Source organism: Palaemon carinicauda, chromosome 5 (genome assembly GCF_036898095.1).
Source record: "Palaemon carinicauda isolate YSFRI2023 chromosome 5, ASM3689809v2, whole genome shotgun sequence".
In the NCBI taxonomy this organism is placed as follows: Eukaryota; Metazoa; Arthropoda; class Malacostraca; order Decapoda; family Palaemonidae; genus Palaemon; species Palaemon carinicauda.
In genome coordinates this window covers 139,355,939-139,377,173 of record NC_090729.1, presented here as the reverse complement: position 1 = coordinate 139,377,173, position 21,235 = coordinate 139,355,939, and the positions used below count along the sequence as shown (strand labels likewise).

At 44.7% G+C, this 21,235-nt stretch overlaps 1 protein-coding gene across 2 annotated transcripts in view; it reads left to right on the top strand.

Moving 5' to 3' along the window:
• The window catches only part of LOC137641510 (uncharacterized), a 380,155-nt gene that overhangs the window by 166,231 nt on the left and 192,689 nt on the right, over positions 1-21,235 (top strand). For both annotated transcript variants that reach the window (XM_068374129.1, XM_068374128.1), the window contains exon 6: positions 3,737-3,852. In XM_068374129.1, coding sequence (XP_068230230.1) covers positions 3,737-3,852 — 116 coding nt within the window. The remainder of the gene's footprint in view (positions 1-3,736; positions 3,853-21,235) is intronic.

Here is a 21,235-nt window from a genome sequence, read left to right as displayed (position 1 = left end):
TTCCTCCCTCTGCCTTTAGCCTTAGGAGGAGCCGACTTTCCTCTGCCCATAGGTTTGGGTGTAAAAGAGGGGTGGCTGGGGGTCTTGCAATTGTTGCTTTGGGTTGTGGAGTTGGCTGCTGTTGCATTGGGCGAAAGGAAGCAGCCTTTTGCATCGCGGTGTCCTGCGTCTCTTTCCTCCAAGTATCTAAGGCAGAGGAGACTGCCTGCTTAGAAAAGAGGAGAGGTTGCAGAAGATCCGAGTTCCTCAAATCAGACTTCTCAGTCTTACCGATGCTCCTATGAAGTCTGGAGACTACTGATTCCCTCCTTTTGAGAATCCAGTTGCCCAACATCATTGCAGCCGTAGCAGTTAGGAAGTCCATTGTTTTGGCCCCAGCAGCAAGGACTTCCTGCAGGGACTGCATGGAGTTTTGGTTTGAAAGGTCTTCGTGACTTGCTAGGTAGCCGACTGTGCCTGACCACGTGTCAAACCAGGATAATGCCTCCAGAAGGGACATTGATGCTGCTTCCATTGCCAAGGCTTCTGTGGTGGTGAAGGAGACTGGAAGAGAAGAGAGTCTCTCTGCAGAGCAGCCAGGTGTGAGCCTTGCTGTGAGGGGATCCAGGGTCAGAGGCAAAGTCCCTTAAGCGCCAGGTATCACCTGCGCGCTATTGCGCGCAAGTGCCCTACAGTTGCTGACCCGGAGACAACGCACCAGTGAGCACCTGTTCCTGAGACTTCGCGTCAGCGCTCACCTGCGCGCCTGTATCCTGAAGCGCATCATGCGCGCCCTAGATCTCCTACGCGCCAGCGCTCGCCTGCGCGCCAACGTTCGCCCGTCCGCCCACGATCTTCAGATATGGGCGCAGGAGGGAAGATACCTTCTTCCCCTGTTCGCCAGCGATCTCCTACGTGCCATCAGACCCCTCCGGCTCGCCAGCATTCTCCTTTGCGCCATAGCGTGCAGTCACCAACGCGCGCCCTCGCGCGCACCGCCCGATCGCCCATTGTAGATGGGCGCCCTCGTGCGCGCCCGCCCACAAGGGAGATTTCCCCTGCGTGCGCGCGCCCAACACTTTCACCCTCACGGGCTCATAATAATCCTGCGCGTCCACGCGCTCGCATGCAATCGCCTCCACACGCGCGAATGCTTGTTCAACCTGCTGCGCGCCCTCGGCATTCTCCAGAATGCGCCACTGCGCGATGGGAGTAGTAAACCCTCGTTAAAATTCTAATGGCTCGTCATTTCAGCTACGCCGAAAGTAATTACCCATATTAAATAGCTAAGGTTTGTATAGTTAGGAAAAATACAAATTACCTACGAATTTGTCATTTTTTATTTCAAATGGATTCTGTATACGTAGTGTAATTTCAATAAAAATACTAACTTAGCAGGAGAAATTAGTTCAATTTTATAAAAGAAAATAGATTGCTTTTAAGGAAATATTTTTCCTATTAGTGTACCTTTACCGGCAGACTTGTGAGGTCATCACAGTAAAAAAAGTGGTCGTAAAGTCAAATAGTCGTAAGTCGCATTGGTTGTAAGTTGACGACTAACCGTAGTAGCTCACATAAACTAGTAAGGGGGCGCGGTTTGGCTCCCCATTTCAAGGTGACAAAGCAGATATACATCCTGGCAGCATTCCATGCTTTAGAGTTGTCAGCTAGGTACATTCTGGGCAACAGGAATGTACTAGCAGACAACTTCAGTCGCATAGGGCAGGTTTTAGGATCGGAATGTTTCCTTCATACTCTGTAGCAAAGAGGCTTGTCGCCCTGTGGGGATCACTGGGAATCGCCCTGTTTGCCACATAGCCAAACAGGAAGCTCCTGTGTTTAGTTCCCCCTTTTTAGACTCAATGGGCAGTGTTTGAGAACAATTTCCAAACACCCATGAGATCACCTGGGTGCCAAGGCTAAGTGGTCAATTTGCGATTGGTGACGTAGAAAGGATACTTCTCTGGTCTAAGTATCTATTGCAGAACATGGATATCTTAATCTTCTCTACTCCAAGAGAAGTACCTCTCCTTCGCATCTGTAAAAGGCTATCTCACAACCTTTAGTAGGGTCTTTTGACTAAAGGGCATAGACCTTTTTTTCTTATTGGAGTTGTTGGGGAACTTCATGCAGTCTTCTCCATCCCCCAGACCTGAATCCCCTTGACTGGAATGTAACCTGGTTTCCAAGGTTCTTAAGCATACCCCATATGAACCTTTATGTAGATAGTCAGACAGAGATCTGACTTTCAATGCTACCTTTTTGCCAGTGTAGCATTGGCAAAGAAAGTAGGCTAGTTGCACGGTCTCTCTTCTGTTATAACCCTTGCTGAGTGTTGGAAGGAAGTACCTTCTATCTTTCTGCCCCGGTAGCCAGAACCCATCGAGACTTGACACCAGGTTCGATACCCTATCTATCCCCCTTGTGCTAGAAATGTCAGATGCTAATCAAGAGGAGATACATTTGCGTCCCATGAGTGCTCTGCAGTGCAGTATGAAGAGGATTAGACATTTTTGGCATAACTGTCAAGGTCTTTTCCTCACCACTGGCAGAACCAAGAAAGACGTGTTGGAAAACACACTTTCCGGCTTCATGAGATGATCCGTAGCAAATATTTTCCTTCTGTTCCTCTTCATCAATTGAATTGAATGCTTTTTTAACTATTTCAGCATATCAGCCTTTTCCAATTACAAAAGGACGGTTGAAAGAAAAATTCTTTGGTCTGTTCACAGCATAATGATTAACTAAGAAATAAAAATAGTAATACAGTAAGTCTTAACTGACCAGCATATAACACTTATGAAATTTGTTGAACTGTGCGATACAGTTAGGCTTCATGACTCATGCTGCCTCAAAACCCCATTGCTTGCCTACTGTGCGAACCATTTCAATGTCATTTGTAATACCTACTTCTAGTGAAATTCAGGGAAAAAAATTTCTTGCATGATATGTTACGATAAAAAAGTGTAGATCTACAATTTCTTAGTGTTTTACTGGGAAAATAACAATAAACTGTACAGATAAAAAGAGTAATTAAGTAAAACAAGAATTGTCATGGAACCAGTGATGACAGTTTGCGTAATCCCGTTTAGGAATGTTTGGACTAGATATATAAGTAGTAATTATCCCTCATACTAATGAGGGGAGGATGGTGGAATGAATACCAAACCTAATGATCATCATATACCAGGTATTTCATTTTGGGGGAGAAAGGGTGTTTCATTGACCTTGTATCTGATACCTATCAGTACAGGCCAAGCCCTACAGCCTACTCATCCCTATGATGAGCAGGTGGTGGCTTGCTGGAGTCATCTTCCTCTCTCCTATACAGACTTAGAGAGATAAGCATATTCCAGGAAAGAAAAAGAAAGCAACCAATTTAGTTTTTGGCAGGACTTATTAACCAAAAATAAGTGTTTCCATATTTTAAAGGACAAAAGTTTTGTTTACTAATAGGAACAAATGAAATGTTGTTTAAGTAACTTTTATTTTTCCTAGCTATGCAAAAAAAAAAAAAGTCCTCTAATGTTTAACTTCCCATCTCAACCACCCTCTCAGTCCTGAGCTGAAGGTCCCAAGTGAATGTGCCTTCTTGCCCTCATGCACCACTCATCATTAACTACTGCGTTAACAAATTCAATGGCTGTTCCAGTTTCAGCTGAAGACATTCCATGTTTTAAAGGACTCTGGTTTGTATAGCCAGGAAAAATACTAATTACTTTGGAAATTGTTATAATTCACAATTTTTTAATTGCAGCTCAGCTGTGTCCAGAGCTTGAGAGTTTAGATGTTACACAAGCTTTAGGGATTAATTTCTCCAATTTGAAATTTTTAACCAAAGGCTGTAGAAAATTGAAGACATTTATAGCAGAGGTATGTATTTTATTTTAAGAATTTATTCATATATCTTAACTTATAGGTAATGTTTTGCATTAATTTTCAGATCTTGTTTTTATGAATTCGCAACACATTGGAGGGTGAAAACATGATGGATCAGATAATAGCTCTTATGACATGGTTAAACTACTGTAAAATACTTGCATTCAAAGCCTAATGTCTTGTTAAGCATCAAGAAATCAAATGAATGACAATAGAAAGTTAAAGGTTATTTGATTATGTTGAGTACCCCACTATAATACCCAACCAAATTTAATAGCTTTGATTTTGCAAAAGTTTTGAATCCCGTAAAAGTATATTATAACAATTTTATCTTTGTAATGCATTACTGTAAAATTAAATATCAGGATAAACTCATCAACAATGATATAAAATAGAACATTTGCAGTATCACTTTATATGAAGAAAGATAAGATAAAAGAGTAAATGTAAACCTATTTTATTCTAAGAAAAATTACCTACTTTTTCACTGTACGGAATTATGTTACAGTATATTAATATACATTACCTTAACATAATTCATGTAACCCTAAATCTCCAAACCACCCCAAAATATGACTACATTGACAACTCAGCGACCTCCTATTCTGTCCCAATTGGCAGCACTGCTGACTGAACTGGCTCACCACCCCCTTTGAAAATCAGTTCTAAACAAGTGTTCATGCTGTCAACACCACGATTACTCTGTTAAATTGCCAAGCCTTTATTAGCCTAGTAAGAGAGCGTTCCTTCATAAGTGTTTGCTGTGATGTTTAACAACTAATTGCCACTGTTAATATTCTTGGTAATATCTTCTGTGGGGATTTTAATTTTGGTGATTTTTGTGCACCTTGATTCTGGATTTTATCATTATAGAGTTTCAGGGGAATTCTGCCATCCCTCCTTTGAATCCAATCAGGAGTTGTTCTTTATGTGTTATAAGAATCAGTTGTAGGGAGTATTACCCTTATGACAGTTGCACTGGTTGTTGGGATAAGGCATGTGATTTGTCTATCTGTTGTGACGTGTAATTCTTGGTTCGATAGTAAATTGGCTGCTTGTGTGATACATCAGAAGTCTCAGCAGTGTAAGAGTACAGAAAAGAGGAGGAAGAAGTCAAATGTTAAGTCCTTAGTGAGTGATGATTTCTTTGATTTGTGCTCTATGGGTTCTGGTTCTGCTTCTGGGGCAGATGATGCCAATCCTGAGGTGCATGATATCCGTGCTCCTTCGCAACTGGCTTTTCCATGTGTAGGATTTACATAATTTGAATTAAGGCTTATTTCTCTTGCAGCTAGTTAGGGTCAAAAGATAAAATCTTTGCAACAGAATCGAGACATGACACATTTCAGTTAAGTTAAAAAAATTGACAGAAAATCTTGAGATTGCATTTACCAGGATGTCTGATACGCTCATGGATTATATTTCTGCTCCTCGTCAGGTACCTGTTGATTGTACCCAAGGTAAGGGTTGCAAAAATCACCGGTTTGTGAACCCTGAAATGGCGTAGGCCTAGGGGGAATAGGACCAGACGGGTGCCTGATGATAATTTGTCCCGAGTCCCCTCTAGATCGCACAACAGTGTCAGAGAGCATTAATGGGTGTGCTGTTGTGTCTGGGTTTTATGCTAGGCAAAAGTTAGGTATGCTCAGGGCTCGGCTAAAAGTATTTGGGCGGATAGGGTACTGTGTAATGAGTCTGACAATGATGATAATGGTCTAGGAGCTCAGAACTTGTTGATCCCTTGAATGAGGACCAGGATGTTGAGTTTCGGTGGATGATTTTGAGGGTCTTGGGTTTTCTTTCCCAGGCAAGGCCTAAGGAATAGATAGAGCACCCACCTAGAGGTTTCACAGAGGGTGTCTTCCTTGAGCGACCTCACCAGTCGCAGGAGGGTTTGAGCTTTCCCTTTGCCTAAAGGTTTGCGAGAGTAAGGGCTGATGTCGCTGCTATTGTCTCTTAAGTTAATAGGGGAGAGGAAGAGGAAGTTTTCTTCACTCCTCAAGCACTGAAGGGGTTTCTGCCAAATGGCGGATGACGCCTCGTTCTCGAAGTCTCCCGTATGATGCCTCATTCTTGAAGCCTCCCGTATGACGACTCATTCTCGAAGCCTCCAAAACCTAATCCAGAGTTTGCCTGGCTTTTAGGTAAGCCATGGCCTTCGAAGGCATCAGTGTGTATCTCTGGAGGACTTTGTGGTGTTGGACTCTGTACTTAGTGCCTTGCAGAAGACTCGATCATTTAATGTGTAGCTCCTCTCGGGCCGGTTAAGTTACATTAAAAATTCCAGTTATGTCCCTCCTGACGCCTCCATATTCAAAAAGCTCTATTCTTCGATTTTGATGGCATCAGTTTAGCAAAACATTTTTGCTATTGACATGGAGCTTTTCCTCCTCTCTTTGATGTGTCGTGTATGTTTGTCATCTTCCTCCATCAGTGTCAAAGGGACAGAAGGCCTGGTTATTGGCAATGGTGCCTTTCGACAAAGACCTTTTTTGATATGACAGTTCTTTGGTTTGTTTTGAAGATGCACTAGGGCAATGTCCCTACTGAAGCCCAAAGAGCCTTATCTAGAGCTTTCTCCTACGGGCTTCCTCCCTTTGGATGGGGGGGGGGGGAGCATAAGGCAGGTGCTGGAGGTTCAATTCCTTGTTTTCTCACAAATACACATATACAAATCTCTGTCCTTTACATACATAGGATAGATTATCAGCAAAGCTGGAGTATGCAGCTAAGAAATTGATAAGTCGGAAATCCCTCCCCCCCAACCCCCGGATGCTCACTGAGCTCTCAATCTGATTTCAACCATCGGTGAGAACAGCCATTTTGCCACTGGCTAAAGTTCTTGACGTTATTTATTTTTTTCCAGCATTTTTGTGATTATATGCTTTCATACAATTAAGCAAACTTGACTTGAAAAGTTTCTTTAAAAGTAACTTGGAATTATATCTCAAAAGGGTAATGATCTTCAGCACTTTATGACAGCGTTTTGAGACAGACTTCCTAATTGTCCTCTCCCTTTACCAGTTTGGAACGATATCGGGAGGAACAAAGTACCTTCCCAAGCAGAGTTTCTTTCAGTTGAATAGTCCGCTTGTTCGTGATACGCTTAGTGAACGTGGGGCGTATTCAACAAGTGACAGAACTTCACATGATCCCATGGACTCCCATTTCCCTCTTTGTCTCTGGAAAAATGGTAAAATATTAAAAATATCTTTTGGATTTCGAACATCTTACCAATAAGAAGAGGCGACTAAGGGTAAGGGTAGGGGAGGCGTAGAAGATTCTAAAACTCCTCAGAAGAAGAATTTGCCTCCTGCCGGGGATCTGAACTTGCTGTGTGACGGTTGGTTAGAGAGTGAAGAACTAGTCGGCAGCCTTAGCGGAAGGTTCTCGATACACCGAGTCCCGTCGTAGGCATGCCACAGAATCGTCAAGGACCGCTGGTACTGCTGGGGAAGTATACGAGGTTGTTGGAGAAGCATTATAGCGGGCAGAGTTGGCGAGCATGTTCTGCCTTGTTGTAACACAAAATGGGTAAATCGTATGTAATTATTCTGCACAGCGTCGGATAGTTTGATGATGTTTTCCTTCTGAAGAGTGTCATCAAGCAATATCCTTTCGTCCCAATGGGTCGAGAGGTACACATTGAGGTGGTTGGTTTCATCTCCATTGAAGATGAGGTCTGGGTAATCCTCGAAGATGAGGAGCTCATGTTTCACGCGTTTGACCGGTTGTCGGATCTCCCAGATCCGTCTTTGGCTGATGGCCAGTTATGATGCTGGTAGGATCCGTGAGGGACCTGCTGGACTGGATGCGTTTGTTTTGTTTTGTTACGGGTTTGTGCAGATATAGATCTGAGTTTGGGCCACAAATCCCGGAATATATAATTGGGGGTTGCAAGAATCTCTAGAGTAATTAACTTATGTTGAATTTTAAGGGTTGACCAGCAAATCACTCAACAAGTGATTGAAGGCTGTATGAATCACAGGTGTGATCACGTTTATCATTTAGGTTAGGTTAGAGCTGCAAATCAGAGAATGTGTAATTGGAGGCTGCATGAATCACGAATTTGGTGGTAATTAGGTTAAGGTTTTAAGGGTTTTGCAGGAAATCACAGAATATGCGATTGGGGGCTGCGAGAATTACGAGTTTGATGGTACTTAGGTTAAGGTTTTAAGGATTGTGCAGCAAATCACAGAATATTTGATTGGAGGCTGCATGCATCACGAATTTGATGGTACTTAGGTTAATGTTTTAAGGTTTGTGCAGCAAATCACATAGTATGTGATTGAAGGCTGCATGAATCATGAATGTAATTGGTACTTGGGTAAGGGTTGTGCAGCAAATCACATAGTATGTGATTGAAGGCTGCATGAATCATGAATGTAATTGGTACTTGGGTAAGGGTTGTGCAGCAAATCACATAGTATGTGATTGAAGGCTGCATGAATCATGAATGTAATTGGTACTTGGGTAAGGTTTGTGCAGCAAATCACATAGTATGTGATTGAAGGCTGCATGAATCATGAATGTAATTGGTACTTGGGTAAGGGTTGTGCAGCAAATCACATAGTATGTGATTGAAGGCTGCATGAATCATGAATGTAATTGGTATTTGGGTAAGGGTTGTGCAGCAAATCACATAGTATGTGATTGAAGGCTGCATGAATCATGAATGTAATTGGTACTTGGGTAAGGTTTGTGCAGCAAATCACATAGTATGTGATTGAAGGCTGCATGAATCATGAATGTAATTGGTACTTGGGTAAGGGTTGTGCAGCAAATCAGAGAATATGCGAGTGGAGGCTGTGAGAATCATGAATGTGATGGTAATCAGATTAAGGTATTAAGGGTTGAACAGCAAATCACTGAACGAGTGATTGAAGACTGCATGATTCACGTGTGATTAGTTTTATGTTGTATTAGGATAGAGCACTTGGTACGTGCGGTATAGCACTTTCATTTTTTAGCAAAGCTGGTTTGGGTTAAGGGTACTCTCGATCCGAGAGATGTCTTTGTGACACTGGGGCGTGAATAAACTATTACTGTACATGTGGCTTATAAGTAAGAATTTGTTTCTCATTTTAACCCAAGGTAATAACTCATAAGGAAGAGTTTCTTTTGCAAAATTACAGGGCACCTTTAAAAATACACACTTCACTTATTATATTTTCCTCGAGGAGCGTAGATTACGTTAAAAATTACGTTACACGCACTCGTGTGTTAGAAATGAAATTTTTATCATCCTGACTGTAAATTTACAAGAACATCACCAAAAATAGAATCTTAATTTTATTTTTAATGTAGAACGTGAGTAGATAGAGTATAGTAGAACAGAGATGCAGAGGTTTTTTATTCCCTATTCTTGCACTTGAGGATTTTTATGACACGGCGTTATAAAGCAATGGAGTGTGGTACAACGGTTTATTTTATCTAAAGTGAACAGAGCAAGGCTTTTAATTTTATTGTTCACGTAAATATTACTGGGACATCACGAATAAAGAAGCATAAGATATAAACAGTTTGATTTATTTAGTGAATAGAGCAAAGGTTTGGATTTTGTTTGGCTTATATAAATGTTACTGAGACTGGAACAAATGTGGTTTGATTTATGTAAGTGACTAGAGCAAAGGTTGGGTTTTACTTTTTTTTTTTTTTTTTTTTTTTTAAGGTTACCGAGACATCACAAATAACGTAAAGATATAAATGGTTTGATTTATTTAGGGGATAGAGCAAATTTTGGGTTCTTAATTTTTATATAAATGTTACAGAAACATCACAAATAACCAAGTGTAAGACAAACAGGGTTTGATTTATTTAAGCGAGTTGAGCAGAGGATGGGTTGTTATTTGATTTAGATAAATGTCACTGGGACATCGTAAATAAGAGAGTGGAAGACAAAATGGTTTTTCAAAGAAATAATGGGGAGTAAGGTAGAAAGGGGTAGAAAGATTGAGCGACAGAAGATGGTAAAATAGAAGGATTTATATGGAAGAAAAAGATGCTGGCAGATTTCCGTGTTATACTAACTGTTTTCCTTGGTTTTAGCAGTCTTCGTAGGCATTGATTTTTGGGTTTCCTAGAGGGTGTTGAGGTATCTTCTTATTTTAGGTGCATCCTGGGCACCAGGTTTGTAGTTGTTTTTTTTTCTTTTCCCTTAGGTGTGTTGATTCTTCATGCGAGCACTGGTTGTTTTTATTTTTATTATTTCACTTATTGCTAAAGTTTTTCTTTTATGGTCGCTCTTGTAATTTTTTTGAGCAATGTTTGTTTTCCTTTAAGCACCGATTGTTTATTTTGTTCTTTTTGATGTTTCTGTCATAATATTCGAGAGCACTGTTTGTTTTCCTTTAAGCTCTAATTGTTTATTTGTTCCGTAACTGAAATACAAACCACGCTGTTTAATATGGGTTATTACTTTTGCGTAGCCGAAATGACGAACCATTAGAATTTTAACGAGGGTTTACTACCCCCATCGCTAGTTAGGGAAGGGTAGCTTGCTACCCCCCCCCCTCACACCCCTGTGTGATGAGCTCACTTTTACTTTGGCTCTGGCGGTGAGCGTATGTGTCCGCTCTCACCCTCGCTTTTTGGCAGCCATTAATGCTTTTTGTCTTTTTACTTACTTTTTCTTATACTTGTAATATATATATAAACATTCTTTATGTTTATGTATATATTTTTGTGTATAGAAAGGTTGTAAGTTTTCTTTTCAGTGTTTGTGCTGTGTGGTAGTGTACGACAATGACACCGGTAGTGCTAGGCCACCGCGGTTTCTTGTCATGGGGCGTGGCCTCTCCCCCTTGGTCCTTCGGTCGTTTCCTTCGGCTTTCCGTTAATTTGTCCGCCGTGGGGAATCGTCATCGTTGGACTTTCTTCATTCATCTTTTATCTTTGCTGTTCCTCCTTTCCTACGGGGAACTTGGATTCACAGCGAAGGGAATGTGGGAGTTTAGTTTGACTATGTTCTCTCTCTCTACTCGAGGTCGTTCACCCTTTACTACTACTTCTTACTACTAAGGAAACTTCTTTCCCGTTGCGGGCTGAGTTGCTTTTCCGTTTTTATTTGCCTCAATTATTTTTATGAAATCTAATTGTATTTTTAACTTTTCAGTTTCTGGGGAACACTTCGCTGGGATTCAGTGGTTCTTACTATTTGTGAACATTAAAAAATCATTTTAAATATTTAACTTAGCCGGTGAATATATAATAGCCGAGCCTCCGGCGGCTCGACAGAAAAACACAAAAACACGCGAGCGATCGCTATGAAGGTTGCGGGTGTGCCCACTAGCGCCAACTATCGGCCAGATACCACATATACATGTAAACAGACCCAATTCTTCTCTGTCGGTCTGATCGACAAGACGTACCATTACTCGCTGTTAACCTGGAGTTTTTCAACAGTCTTGGTGAAGTACTTCCTTTTGGTTTGAGCTTTCGCAGTGCAGGTGTTTTATCTTCAACTTAAATCTTGAACTCTTTTTTGGATAGATTTAATTGTTGATGACTTTGGATTGTTTTTTGGAATTTCTTTGACTTTTAAAAATGGCCGACCCTTCCCTTAGTATGGAAGTGTTTTTTAGGCTTTTAGCAATTATCTTATCACGTTATAAATTGTTGTTGTTAATTATAGATTTTCCTCTATATATTTTATATCTCAACCGCCTTTATTAGGCCTCTTCGATTAGCTTTCCATTTATAATAAACATCAAGATAAATTTTAATGATTTGTTTACATGCGACCTTACCTATTCCTCCCCTAATCCGAGAGTAGGCGGTCCTAACTTGGAAACCGAAGTTAAACAACGTTGAGCCCTTTCAATCGTAAATAACTTTTACAGAGCAAATGATTTAAAACTTATTAAATTAATATTTTTTAGTAGATATTTTATGAAAGATTTTCTTTGAATAGTCTTCGTACTGTTTCAAAGATGAACTAACGTTTGGTTTATTTATGCTACGCAGTTTGCGCTCTATCGTTACGATAGAGAGAGAGAGAATCACGGTTTCACTTTACAGAAAGAGTAAATCGATTCTGACGTTTTGTTCATTCTTCTTTCAAACTGAAATGTTTTAAATACTAATTTAAAGGAACTTGTTAATTTTCAATTTCTTAGTCCTTTCAGTTTTTTTCTTTGGTCAAATAACCTGTTTATTGACGAAAGGTGAGTGGGCTTTTCTCTTCGGTGTGAAATCAAGAGAGAGAGAGAGAGAGAGAGAGAGAGAGAGAGAGAGAGAGAGAGACGGAGAGGGAGAGAGGAAGAGAGAACGTTCCGATCTTTATTCTCGTCCCAAGCGAGTAACGTTGTTCTCGAGTCATTTTTTTTTTTACTCGTCCCAAGTCTCTGTACGGGGAGAAAGGATAAAACTTTTTTAGTTTTTATTCTCGTCCCAAGGCACTGTACGGTGAGAGATTGAAAACGTAGTTTTGAATGAACTAGTGTTTAGTCTCCTCCCCAGTCACTGATCTTTTTATCTTTATATATGTTTACTGTTTTTTGCTTGTATTAATGTGCTTACATTATACGACTTATTTCGCAATTATAACCTTTTGATGTAGGGTAGAATTGCGTGCTTCAGGTAGAAATCAGTTTTATTCATGCCTAATGTGAATTATTGAAAAATTCGATTTCAGTGAAGTAAGTGCAAAACAGAAAATCGTAGTGATAAAGTGATAATTGCGCAAAGTGTTATCAGTGTTGCGACCGAGGGTTCGTCTGTTCGTGCCTGTCGTTCGCCTAGTCCGAGACCTCTTGCAAGCTCCCAAGCCCCAGGGAGAAGTAATGTCGTACGACTTATGGGTTCGAGAGGCCTTGATCAGCAAACAGACGTTCCCTCTATGGTTTCAGGCGTGTCTCATCAAGACCGCCCCTACCATAAGACGAGCGAGACGATTTTCTCCTCGTCATCCGAAGGCTTTTCGCGTAAGAAACCGTGGAGCAAGGTTTCGAGGCCCTTAAAGCGAAAGTCAGTCCCTTCAGGACAGGTCCAGCGTCCTGGTTGTAGCCATTGGGACAGCTCTGACCCTATGCAGTCATCGGAAGACTGCTCGCCGCCTAATCAAAAGCGTAACACAGGCTCCGAGAGTATTATTGTAGGCAAGGTTTTGCAGTCACAGACGTTACCCTCGTCTCTTACCGCACCCATTCCCGTTGATCCTAAATGGGTTGTACGGCAAGACATGCAGAATAAGCTTGCCTCTCTTATGGAGGACTATTCTGCTGAGCAGGTTCACGATGATCCTCGCCGCTTAGCTGATCGAGATCCTGGCCGTCAGCCGCCCAAACGAGCCTTTGCTCGTCCTGTTGACATTGACGTTACAAAGTCACGTCAATCATGTTTTGTAGAGCCTCACTCGATGCAGTCCCGTGTTGACTCTCAGCCGCTTGTGGATGTTCAGCCGCTGCCGCTTGCTCTTGTTGACGTTCAGGACGTTCGCCAACCAGCATAGTTGACTTGTTTTGACGTTGAGCGTCAAGCACCGCAGTCAAGAGTTGTTTTGACTGCTCAGTCTAGGCAGTCAAGGCAGTCTCGAGTTGACGTCGAGCGTCCTCCCGCACCTGTTGTTGTTGCTGGTCAGTCCTTTAAGCAGTTACATGACATAGCGTCCTTGACTGCTACTGTTGCTCCTTTGCGTGTGGACTCTGCTTGTCAAGCATTGCCACCACGGCAGGTCTCTCCCTTGCTCGAGACTCGGCAATTGTCGGACAAGGTTCCTTCAGATGAGGAAGTTGCTGATCTCCCTCCTACTGATATTCCCTTGAGGACTCTGTCAGACGGAGAGGAGCCTAAAGCTGCTCAGCCCTCTATGGGCTTTAAATAAATCATGCTGATTTTTAAGGATCTTTGTCCGGATCTTTTTGTAACTGCTGCTCCTCGTTCGCCTAAACGTCAGAGTTTACACTAGGCCTAGCTACTTCGAAGCCGCTGTTTTCTAAGCTAGTGCTCTCTCGCTCTTCTAAGAGAGCTTTACGTTTGCTAGGCGACTGGTTAATCACCAGGAGGAGTTTGGGGGAGACAGCCTTTGCTTTCCCTCCTTTTAAGCTGGCTTATAGAGCGAGAGTCTGGTATGACACGGGAGAAGTTCTCGGCTTGGGAGTTCCTGCCTCTGCCCAGATAGACTTCTCAAACCTCATAGACTCTCCCTAGCGCCTGGCCATGAGACGCTCCAAGATTTTATGGTCGGCTTCAGAGCTAGACCATCTCCTGTTAGGAGTTTTTTCGAGCGTTTGAAGTTTTGCTGTACATTTATGTCATGCATAAACAAGGCTATCAGGGATGGCTCCAATAATCTGACAGCCACGTTCTCTGCAGGAACAAGTCTATCAGGGATGGCTCCAATGATCTGGCAGCCACGTTCACTGCAGGAGTACGTAAGAGGCAAGTGCGCTCAATGTGTTCATTGTCAAGACAAACTTCACGATGAAGTCTACCAGGCTGTCTTGACAGCATTAATGGAAGGCGACTGGATGGTCTCTCTCGACCTTCAGGATGCATATTTCCACATTCCTATACACCCGGATTCCCAACCGTTTCTGAGGTTTGTTTACAGGAATGTGGGGTACCAGTTTCGAGCCCTGTGCTTTGGCCTCAGTCCTGCTCCTCTCGTGTTTACGAGGCTCATGAGGAATGTGGCAAAATTCCTCCGTCTATCGGGAATCCGAGCCTCCCTGTACTTGGACGACTGGCTTCTCAGAGCATCGTCCAGTCTTCGCTGTCTGCAGGATCTACATTGGACGTTGAGTCTGGCCAGGGAGTTGGGACTTTTGGTCAACCTAGAAAAGTCCCAACTGATCCCATCCCAGATTATTCTATATTTGGGGATGGAGATTCGCAGTCCAGTTTTTCGGGCTTTTCCGTCTGCCACCCGAATAGAACAAGCCCTGCTCAAAGTCCAACTAATGCTGAAAAGAGAACGTTTGTTCAGTCAGGAGTTGGAACAGTCTCGTAGGGACTCTCTCATCCCTGGAGCAGTTTGTCTCGCTAGGGAGACTAGACCTTCGGCCTCTCCAGTTCCATCTAGCCTCTCACTGGAACAAGGACAAGACGTTAAGAGACGGTATCATTCCCAGTCTCCGAACCAGTAAAGGCATGCCTGAAATGGTGGGACAGCAATATCAGTCTGAGAGAGGGACTATCCCTAGCAGTCAAGAACCCAAACCACGTGTTGTTCTCAGACGCGTCGGATTTGGGTTGGGGTGCGACCCTGGACGGTCGGGAATGCTCGGGTCTGTGGACCTCAAGTCAGAAGAGCATGCACATCAACGGCAAGGAGCTATTAGCAGTCCACTTGGCTTTGATGAAATTCGAAAGCTTTCTTCGAAACAAAGTGGTAGAGGTCAACTCGGACAACACCACAGCTTTGGCGTACATCTCCAAGCAAGGAGGCACACACTCCCTCACGCTGTACGAGATCGCAAGGGACCTTCTCTTATGGTCAAGAAATCGAGGCATCTCCCTGTTGACGAGATTCATCCAGGGGGACTTGAACGTCTTGGCAGACTGTCTCAGTCGGAGGGGTCAGGTGATACCCACGGAATGGACCCTCCACAAGGACGTGGGCAAGTGTCTTTGGGCTACTTGGGGTCAACCCACCATAGACCTCTTTGCCACCTCGTTGACCAAAAGGTTACCAATCTATTGCTCACCAGTCCTAGATCCAGAAGCAATCCACATCGACGCGTTTCTACTGGATTGGTCTCATCTGGACTTATATGCATTCCCACCATTCAAGATAGTCAACAAGGTACTGCAGAAGTTCGCCTCTCACGAAGGGACAAGGTTGACGTTGGTTGGTACCCTCTGGCCCGCGAGAGAGTGGTTCACCGAGGTACTTCAATGGCTGGTAGACATTCCAAGAAGTCTTCCTCTAAGGGTAGATCTCTTACGTCAGCCCCACGTAAAGAATGTTCATCAAAGCCTCCCTGCGCTTCGTCTGACTGCCTTCAGACTATCGAGAGACTCTCAAGAGCTCGAGGCTTTTCGAAGGAGGCAGCCAGTGCGATTGCGAGAGCTAGGAGAGCTTCTACCATCAGAGTATACCAGTCGAAGTGGGAAGTCTTTCGAGACTGGTGCAAGCCAGCATCTGTGTCCTCTTCCAGTACCTCTGTAGCCCAAATCGGAGATTTTCTTTTACATCTGAGAAATGTTCGCTCCCTCTCAGCTCCCACGATTAAGGGCTACAGGAGCATGTTGGCTTCGGTCTTTCGTCATAGGGGCTTAGATCTTTCCAACAATAAAGATCTCCAAGATCTCCTTAAGTCTTTCGAGACCTCTAAGGAACGTCGTTTGGCAACTCCTGGATGGAATTTAGACGTGGTCCTAAGGTTCCTCATGTCAGACAGGTTTGAGCCATTACATTCAGCCTCCCTGAAGGATCTCACCCTCAAGACGCTTTTCCTAGTGTGCTTGGCTTCGGCTAAAAGGGTCAGTGAAATTCATGCCTTCAGTAAGAACATCGGCTTTTCTACAGAAAAAGCCACATGTTCACTTCAACTTGGTTTCCTGGTCAAAAAAATGAACTGCCTTCTCGTCCTTGGCCTAAGTCTTTTGATATACCTTGCCTGTCAGAGATCATAGGCAACGAACTTGAAAGAGTGCTGTGTCCAGTTAGAGCTCTTAAGTTCTACTTAGCTCGTAATAAGTCCTTACGAGGTTGATCTGAGGCATTATGGTGCTCAGTTAAGAAACCATCATTGCCTATGTCAAAGAATGCTTTGTCATATTTTATCAGATTTTTTATACGAGAGGCTCATTCTCACTTGAATGAAAAAGACCGATGCTTGCTTAAGGTTAAGACGCACGAAGTAAGAGCTATAGCAACTTCCGTGGCCTTTAAGCAAAATAGATCTCTGCAAAGTATTATGGACGCGACCTTTTGGAGAAGCAAGTCGGTATTCGCGTCATTTTACTTAAAAGATGTCCAGACTCTTTACGAGGACTGCTACACACTGGGTCCATTCGTTACAGCGAGTGCAGTAGTGGGTAAGGGTTCTACCACTACATTCCCTTAATTCCAATATCCTTTTAATCTGCTCTTGAAATGTTTTTTAATTGGGTTGTACGGAAGGCTAAGAAGCCTTTCGCATCCTTTTTTGATTTGGCGGGTGGTCAAATGTCATTTCTTGAGAGCTCCCAGATTAGGGGTTTGATGAGGTCCTGTTGTATGGGTTGCAGCCCTTGATACTTCAGCTCCTGGGAGTCTTTCAGCATCCTAAGAGGATCGCTGGGCTTCGTGAGGAAGACAGACTAACAAGGCAGAGTAATCGTCTAAGTCAACTTCCTTACCAGGTACCTATATATATTTGGGTTTTGTTATGATATAACTGTCAAAAACTCTAAGCATATACGCTGTAAACTTAATTAACTCTGGTCTCTACCCACCACCATGGGTGTGAATCAGCTATTATATATTCACCGGCTAAGTTAAATATTTAAAAATGATATTTTGATTATAAAATAAATTTTTGAATATACTTACCCGGTGAATATATACCCAGCGGGATGAGAAGAATTGGGTCTGTTTACATGTATATGCGGTATCTGGCCGATAGTTGGCGCTAGTGGGCACACCCGCAACCTTCATAGCGATCGCTCGCGAGTTTTTGTGTTTTTCTGTCGAGCCGCCGGAGGCTCAGCTATTATATATTCACCGGGTAAGTATATTCAAAAATTTATTTTATAATTAAAATATCATGTTACACAATTATAATTGTTATAATTCTGTTTTTTGTTAAAGTTCTCCGCCCTCCCCCTTCTCCCGTGAATGTCAGTGGGGGAGGAGGGCGCATACTTTTAATTCTTATGTTCTGCTATTCCCTCGGGGTTACTCTGCGGAGTTCTTCCCGGGGCAATTTCTGTTAAATAATTATTTAACTTTATTTTCCCAATTAACTATGCAGTTTTTCTTCGTTTGACTGAAGTTGCCAACGAAGCAGAGCTGTCTTGTTTATGCCTGGGGAGTCTGCTGTCGCTGCCTTCTCTCTAGGACATTGTCATGGGCATTATCCCTTCTCTTAGAAGTTCTCCCGTGACAACTGTCAGCTCTTCAGTTCATCTTAGAACGATAAGGAGGTTCGCCTCCAGGGGTAGGTAACTTCCCTTTCGAGGGAGGTTCCCTTCCCAGGCGTGAGATCTTCCCCCTGCTGGGGGAACTTCTCATACCTTAATTTTCCTGGTCCTTAGGCGGTTGCTCTTGGTGCTGAGCTACCGCTCTTGTAGCCATGCTCAAGGGGCTGAGCGGTTGCAAGGCCAGTCCATGGAACATCCTGTGACTATGCTCTTGGGGCTGAGCGGTCTCTTTTGTAGCTATGCTCAAGGGGCTTAGCAGCTGCAGGTTCAGTCTTTACCTCTCTCGTTCGCGAGGGAGGCCACTCATAAGGGCTCCCCTTCGGAGGATTGCTCCTTATAGGTCAGTTTGCTGACCCTACGGCCCTTGGGGCAATATCACCAGTGTCTTCAAGTCTCTTCTACGAAGTGTTCACCTCTCTCGTTCACGAGAGAGGCCACTCATAGAGACTCCTCTTCGTAGGATTGTTCCTGATTAGACCAGCTTGCTGTTCAGTCACTAACACTTCGGTGTTTAGTGACAGGGAGACTTCGGTTTATCATTACGCTGACCCTTCGGGGTCTCGTAACATTAGTTACGCAGAACCCTTGGGCTCTTGTAACTTTAGTCGCTAACACTTCGCTGGTTAGTGACAAGGAAACTTCGGTTTCCTGTTACGCTGACCCTTTGGGGTCTCGTAACATTAGTTACGCAGAACCCTTGGGCTCTCGTAACTTTAGTCACTCTTACACTTCGGTGTTTAGTGACAGGGAAACTTCGATTTCTCGTTTGCGCTGACCCTTCGGGGTCTCACAACTCAGGCTCACCTTAGGCCTTTGGTCTCTCGTGCCCTTAGTCCTCTGATCCTTCGGGGTCTCGTTCTCCTAGACCTGCTGACCTGCCGTCTCCGTTCCTGGCTGCCGACGCGCTGTGGGCGCCCACGCCCCCCGTTATCCAACGGACATCGATCCCTTTGGGGCAAAGGGGCTTTTCACACATTGTGTGTAAGTCCCTTAAGCGCCAAGTATCCCGTGCGCGCCAACGTTCTCCTGTGCGCTCACGCGCAATTGCGCTCAAGCGCTCGCCTGCTGGTCCTGCTGTTCTTGAGACTGCTATTCAGAGACACCCTGTTCCAGGCTCTGCTCGCCAACGTTCCCTGCGCATTGGCGCTCATCGTTGGAGTTCCTGAGATAGCGCACAGGCGCTCACCAGTGGTTCAGCCTGCAGTGTTTCCAAGTCTCTTCTACGAAGGGCACCTCTCCCGTTCGCGAAAGAGGTCTCTTATAGAGACAACTCCTCGGAGTATCAAGCAGTACTTCCAGTGTGGATCGTCGGCTCTGGACTCTGAAGCAGACCTGCCTGGTCCTCTTCAGGGGATGCCCTCCCTCTTCAGGACACATCCCAGTTCCTGATCGTCCTGTCAGCTGATCCTTCATCCTAGCGCACAAGCGCACGCACGCGTTTACACGTGCGCGGGCACGCTAGTGCCAACGATCTTCTTATGCGTGTAAGTGCCGACGATCTTCTTGGCCGACGATCTTCTTTCAAGCGCTAGCGCTGACGATCTTCATACGCCCGTAAGCGCCGACGATCGTCCATTTTATTGGCGCGCAAGGGCCGACGATCTTCTTTCAAGCGCTAGCACTGACGATCTTCATACGCGTGTATGCGCCAACGATCGTCCGCGCGAGGGCACCGATGGTTTCCCGCTCGCACTCGCCAACCTTCTAACACGTGCAAGCGCCGATGATCTTCTTATGTGCTCAAGCGTCGACGATCCTCTTACGCGTGAGCGCCAATGATCTTCAAGCGCCTACGATCTTCTTGGCTCGCTCGAGCCAACAAACTCGTACGCGCGCGCACTGATAGCCGCGCGTGCGTGTGCCAACATTCTGGTCCACACGGGCTCTTCATTCTGATCCTGCTCGTCAATCTGATTCCTGCACACCCTATGAAGTCTCGCCCGCGCGACCCCCGGGTTTTCCCATCGCACGAGCGCCGGCGCTCTCCCTAGCGCGAGGCTGCCGGACAACGCGCTGTAAGGTCGCCATTGCCACTTTTCTCCCCCCCCCAAGCACAGAGCAGTGTGCTTGCCGGAGGGGGGAAGGTTCCAGAAAAGTCCAGGGACATGCCGTCCTTATCTTTTTACAGGCGACTTCCCCTCCAAAGGGAGTGTCTGACAGCGCAACCGTCGGCCGGAAACCTGGTTTGGGACTCTAATCTGAGCGGTAACACAGGCTTTCAAGCTGTTCTCTCTGAATGGAGCCTCAAATCCTTAGCTGCAACCACTCCCCTGAGGAGGAAAAGAGGAGTTCGGACGAGGTAACTTCTCCGAGGACGTAGCTGTCCCCTCGTAAGTCTTCGAGACAGGTACTCACCCCCCTCAGACTTTTCTCCTTCACCTTCGGACGAAGTTTTCCCGCCCTCAGGAGAGTCACGGGAGGTGAGACGTTCCCCAATCACACCATTGAGGGAAACCCCACCTCGCGCGATATGTTTTCTCAAATAAAGATAGAGAAGAGCCTGCCTCCGTTGTTGTTGGAGTCCTGCATCCCTCCCGGGAGGGAGTCAAGGACTCCAAAGAAATACCGGGAGTCCTCTAGCACCAAATTTTCAGGCTCGGACATTCTTCGTGATGGGAACGAACCTGTTTGAGCCTAAGGACGTGAAGCAGGCAGCTGAGAGGCGTAGGAAGTCTCCGAGACTCCCTCCTATAGAGGGCTTTGTCATTCAAGCCCTATAAACCAGCACCTCAACAGCCACGTCCTACCAAATCAACGGCAGCTAAGACAGTGGGATCTAAGCCCTTTCCGGTCAAGGACAAGAAAGGCAAAAAGTTCCCCAGGGGAGGGAAGAATCCTAGAAGGGGCAACCAAGGCCGCGAACGCTAGGATTGGCAGTCCCCCTGCATGTCCGCCAGCGGTGGGATACCTACAAGGTTGCGCAGACAGGTTGCAGCAACTCAGGGCCGTTTCCTGCACGATTTCCATAAGGAGTCAGGGATATCGCTTCCTGTTCACAACATCTCTACCTCCCCTGAGAACAAATCCGGTGTCATTTAGCACCCTTGCCTTGGGATCAGCAAGGGGGCTAACTCTGTGGGCAGAGGTCCAGATTAAAGAATACTTCGGTCAGCATGGAGACCGCAGACACAGTCAGTCGGGAAGTAAATCGCAAGACTTTTTGTGTTTACTGGACCTGAAGGCCATGTACTTCCAGATCCCAGTCCATCCGTCTTCAAGGAAGTACTTAGGATTCAGCATAGACAACAAGGAGTACCAGTTCAAGGTGCCGTGTTTCGGCCTCTCCGCAGCACCACAGGGTTTCACC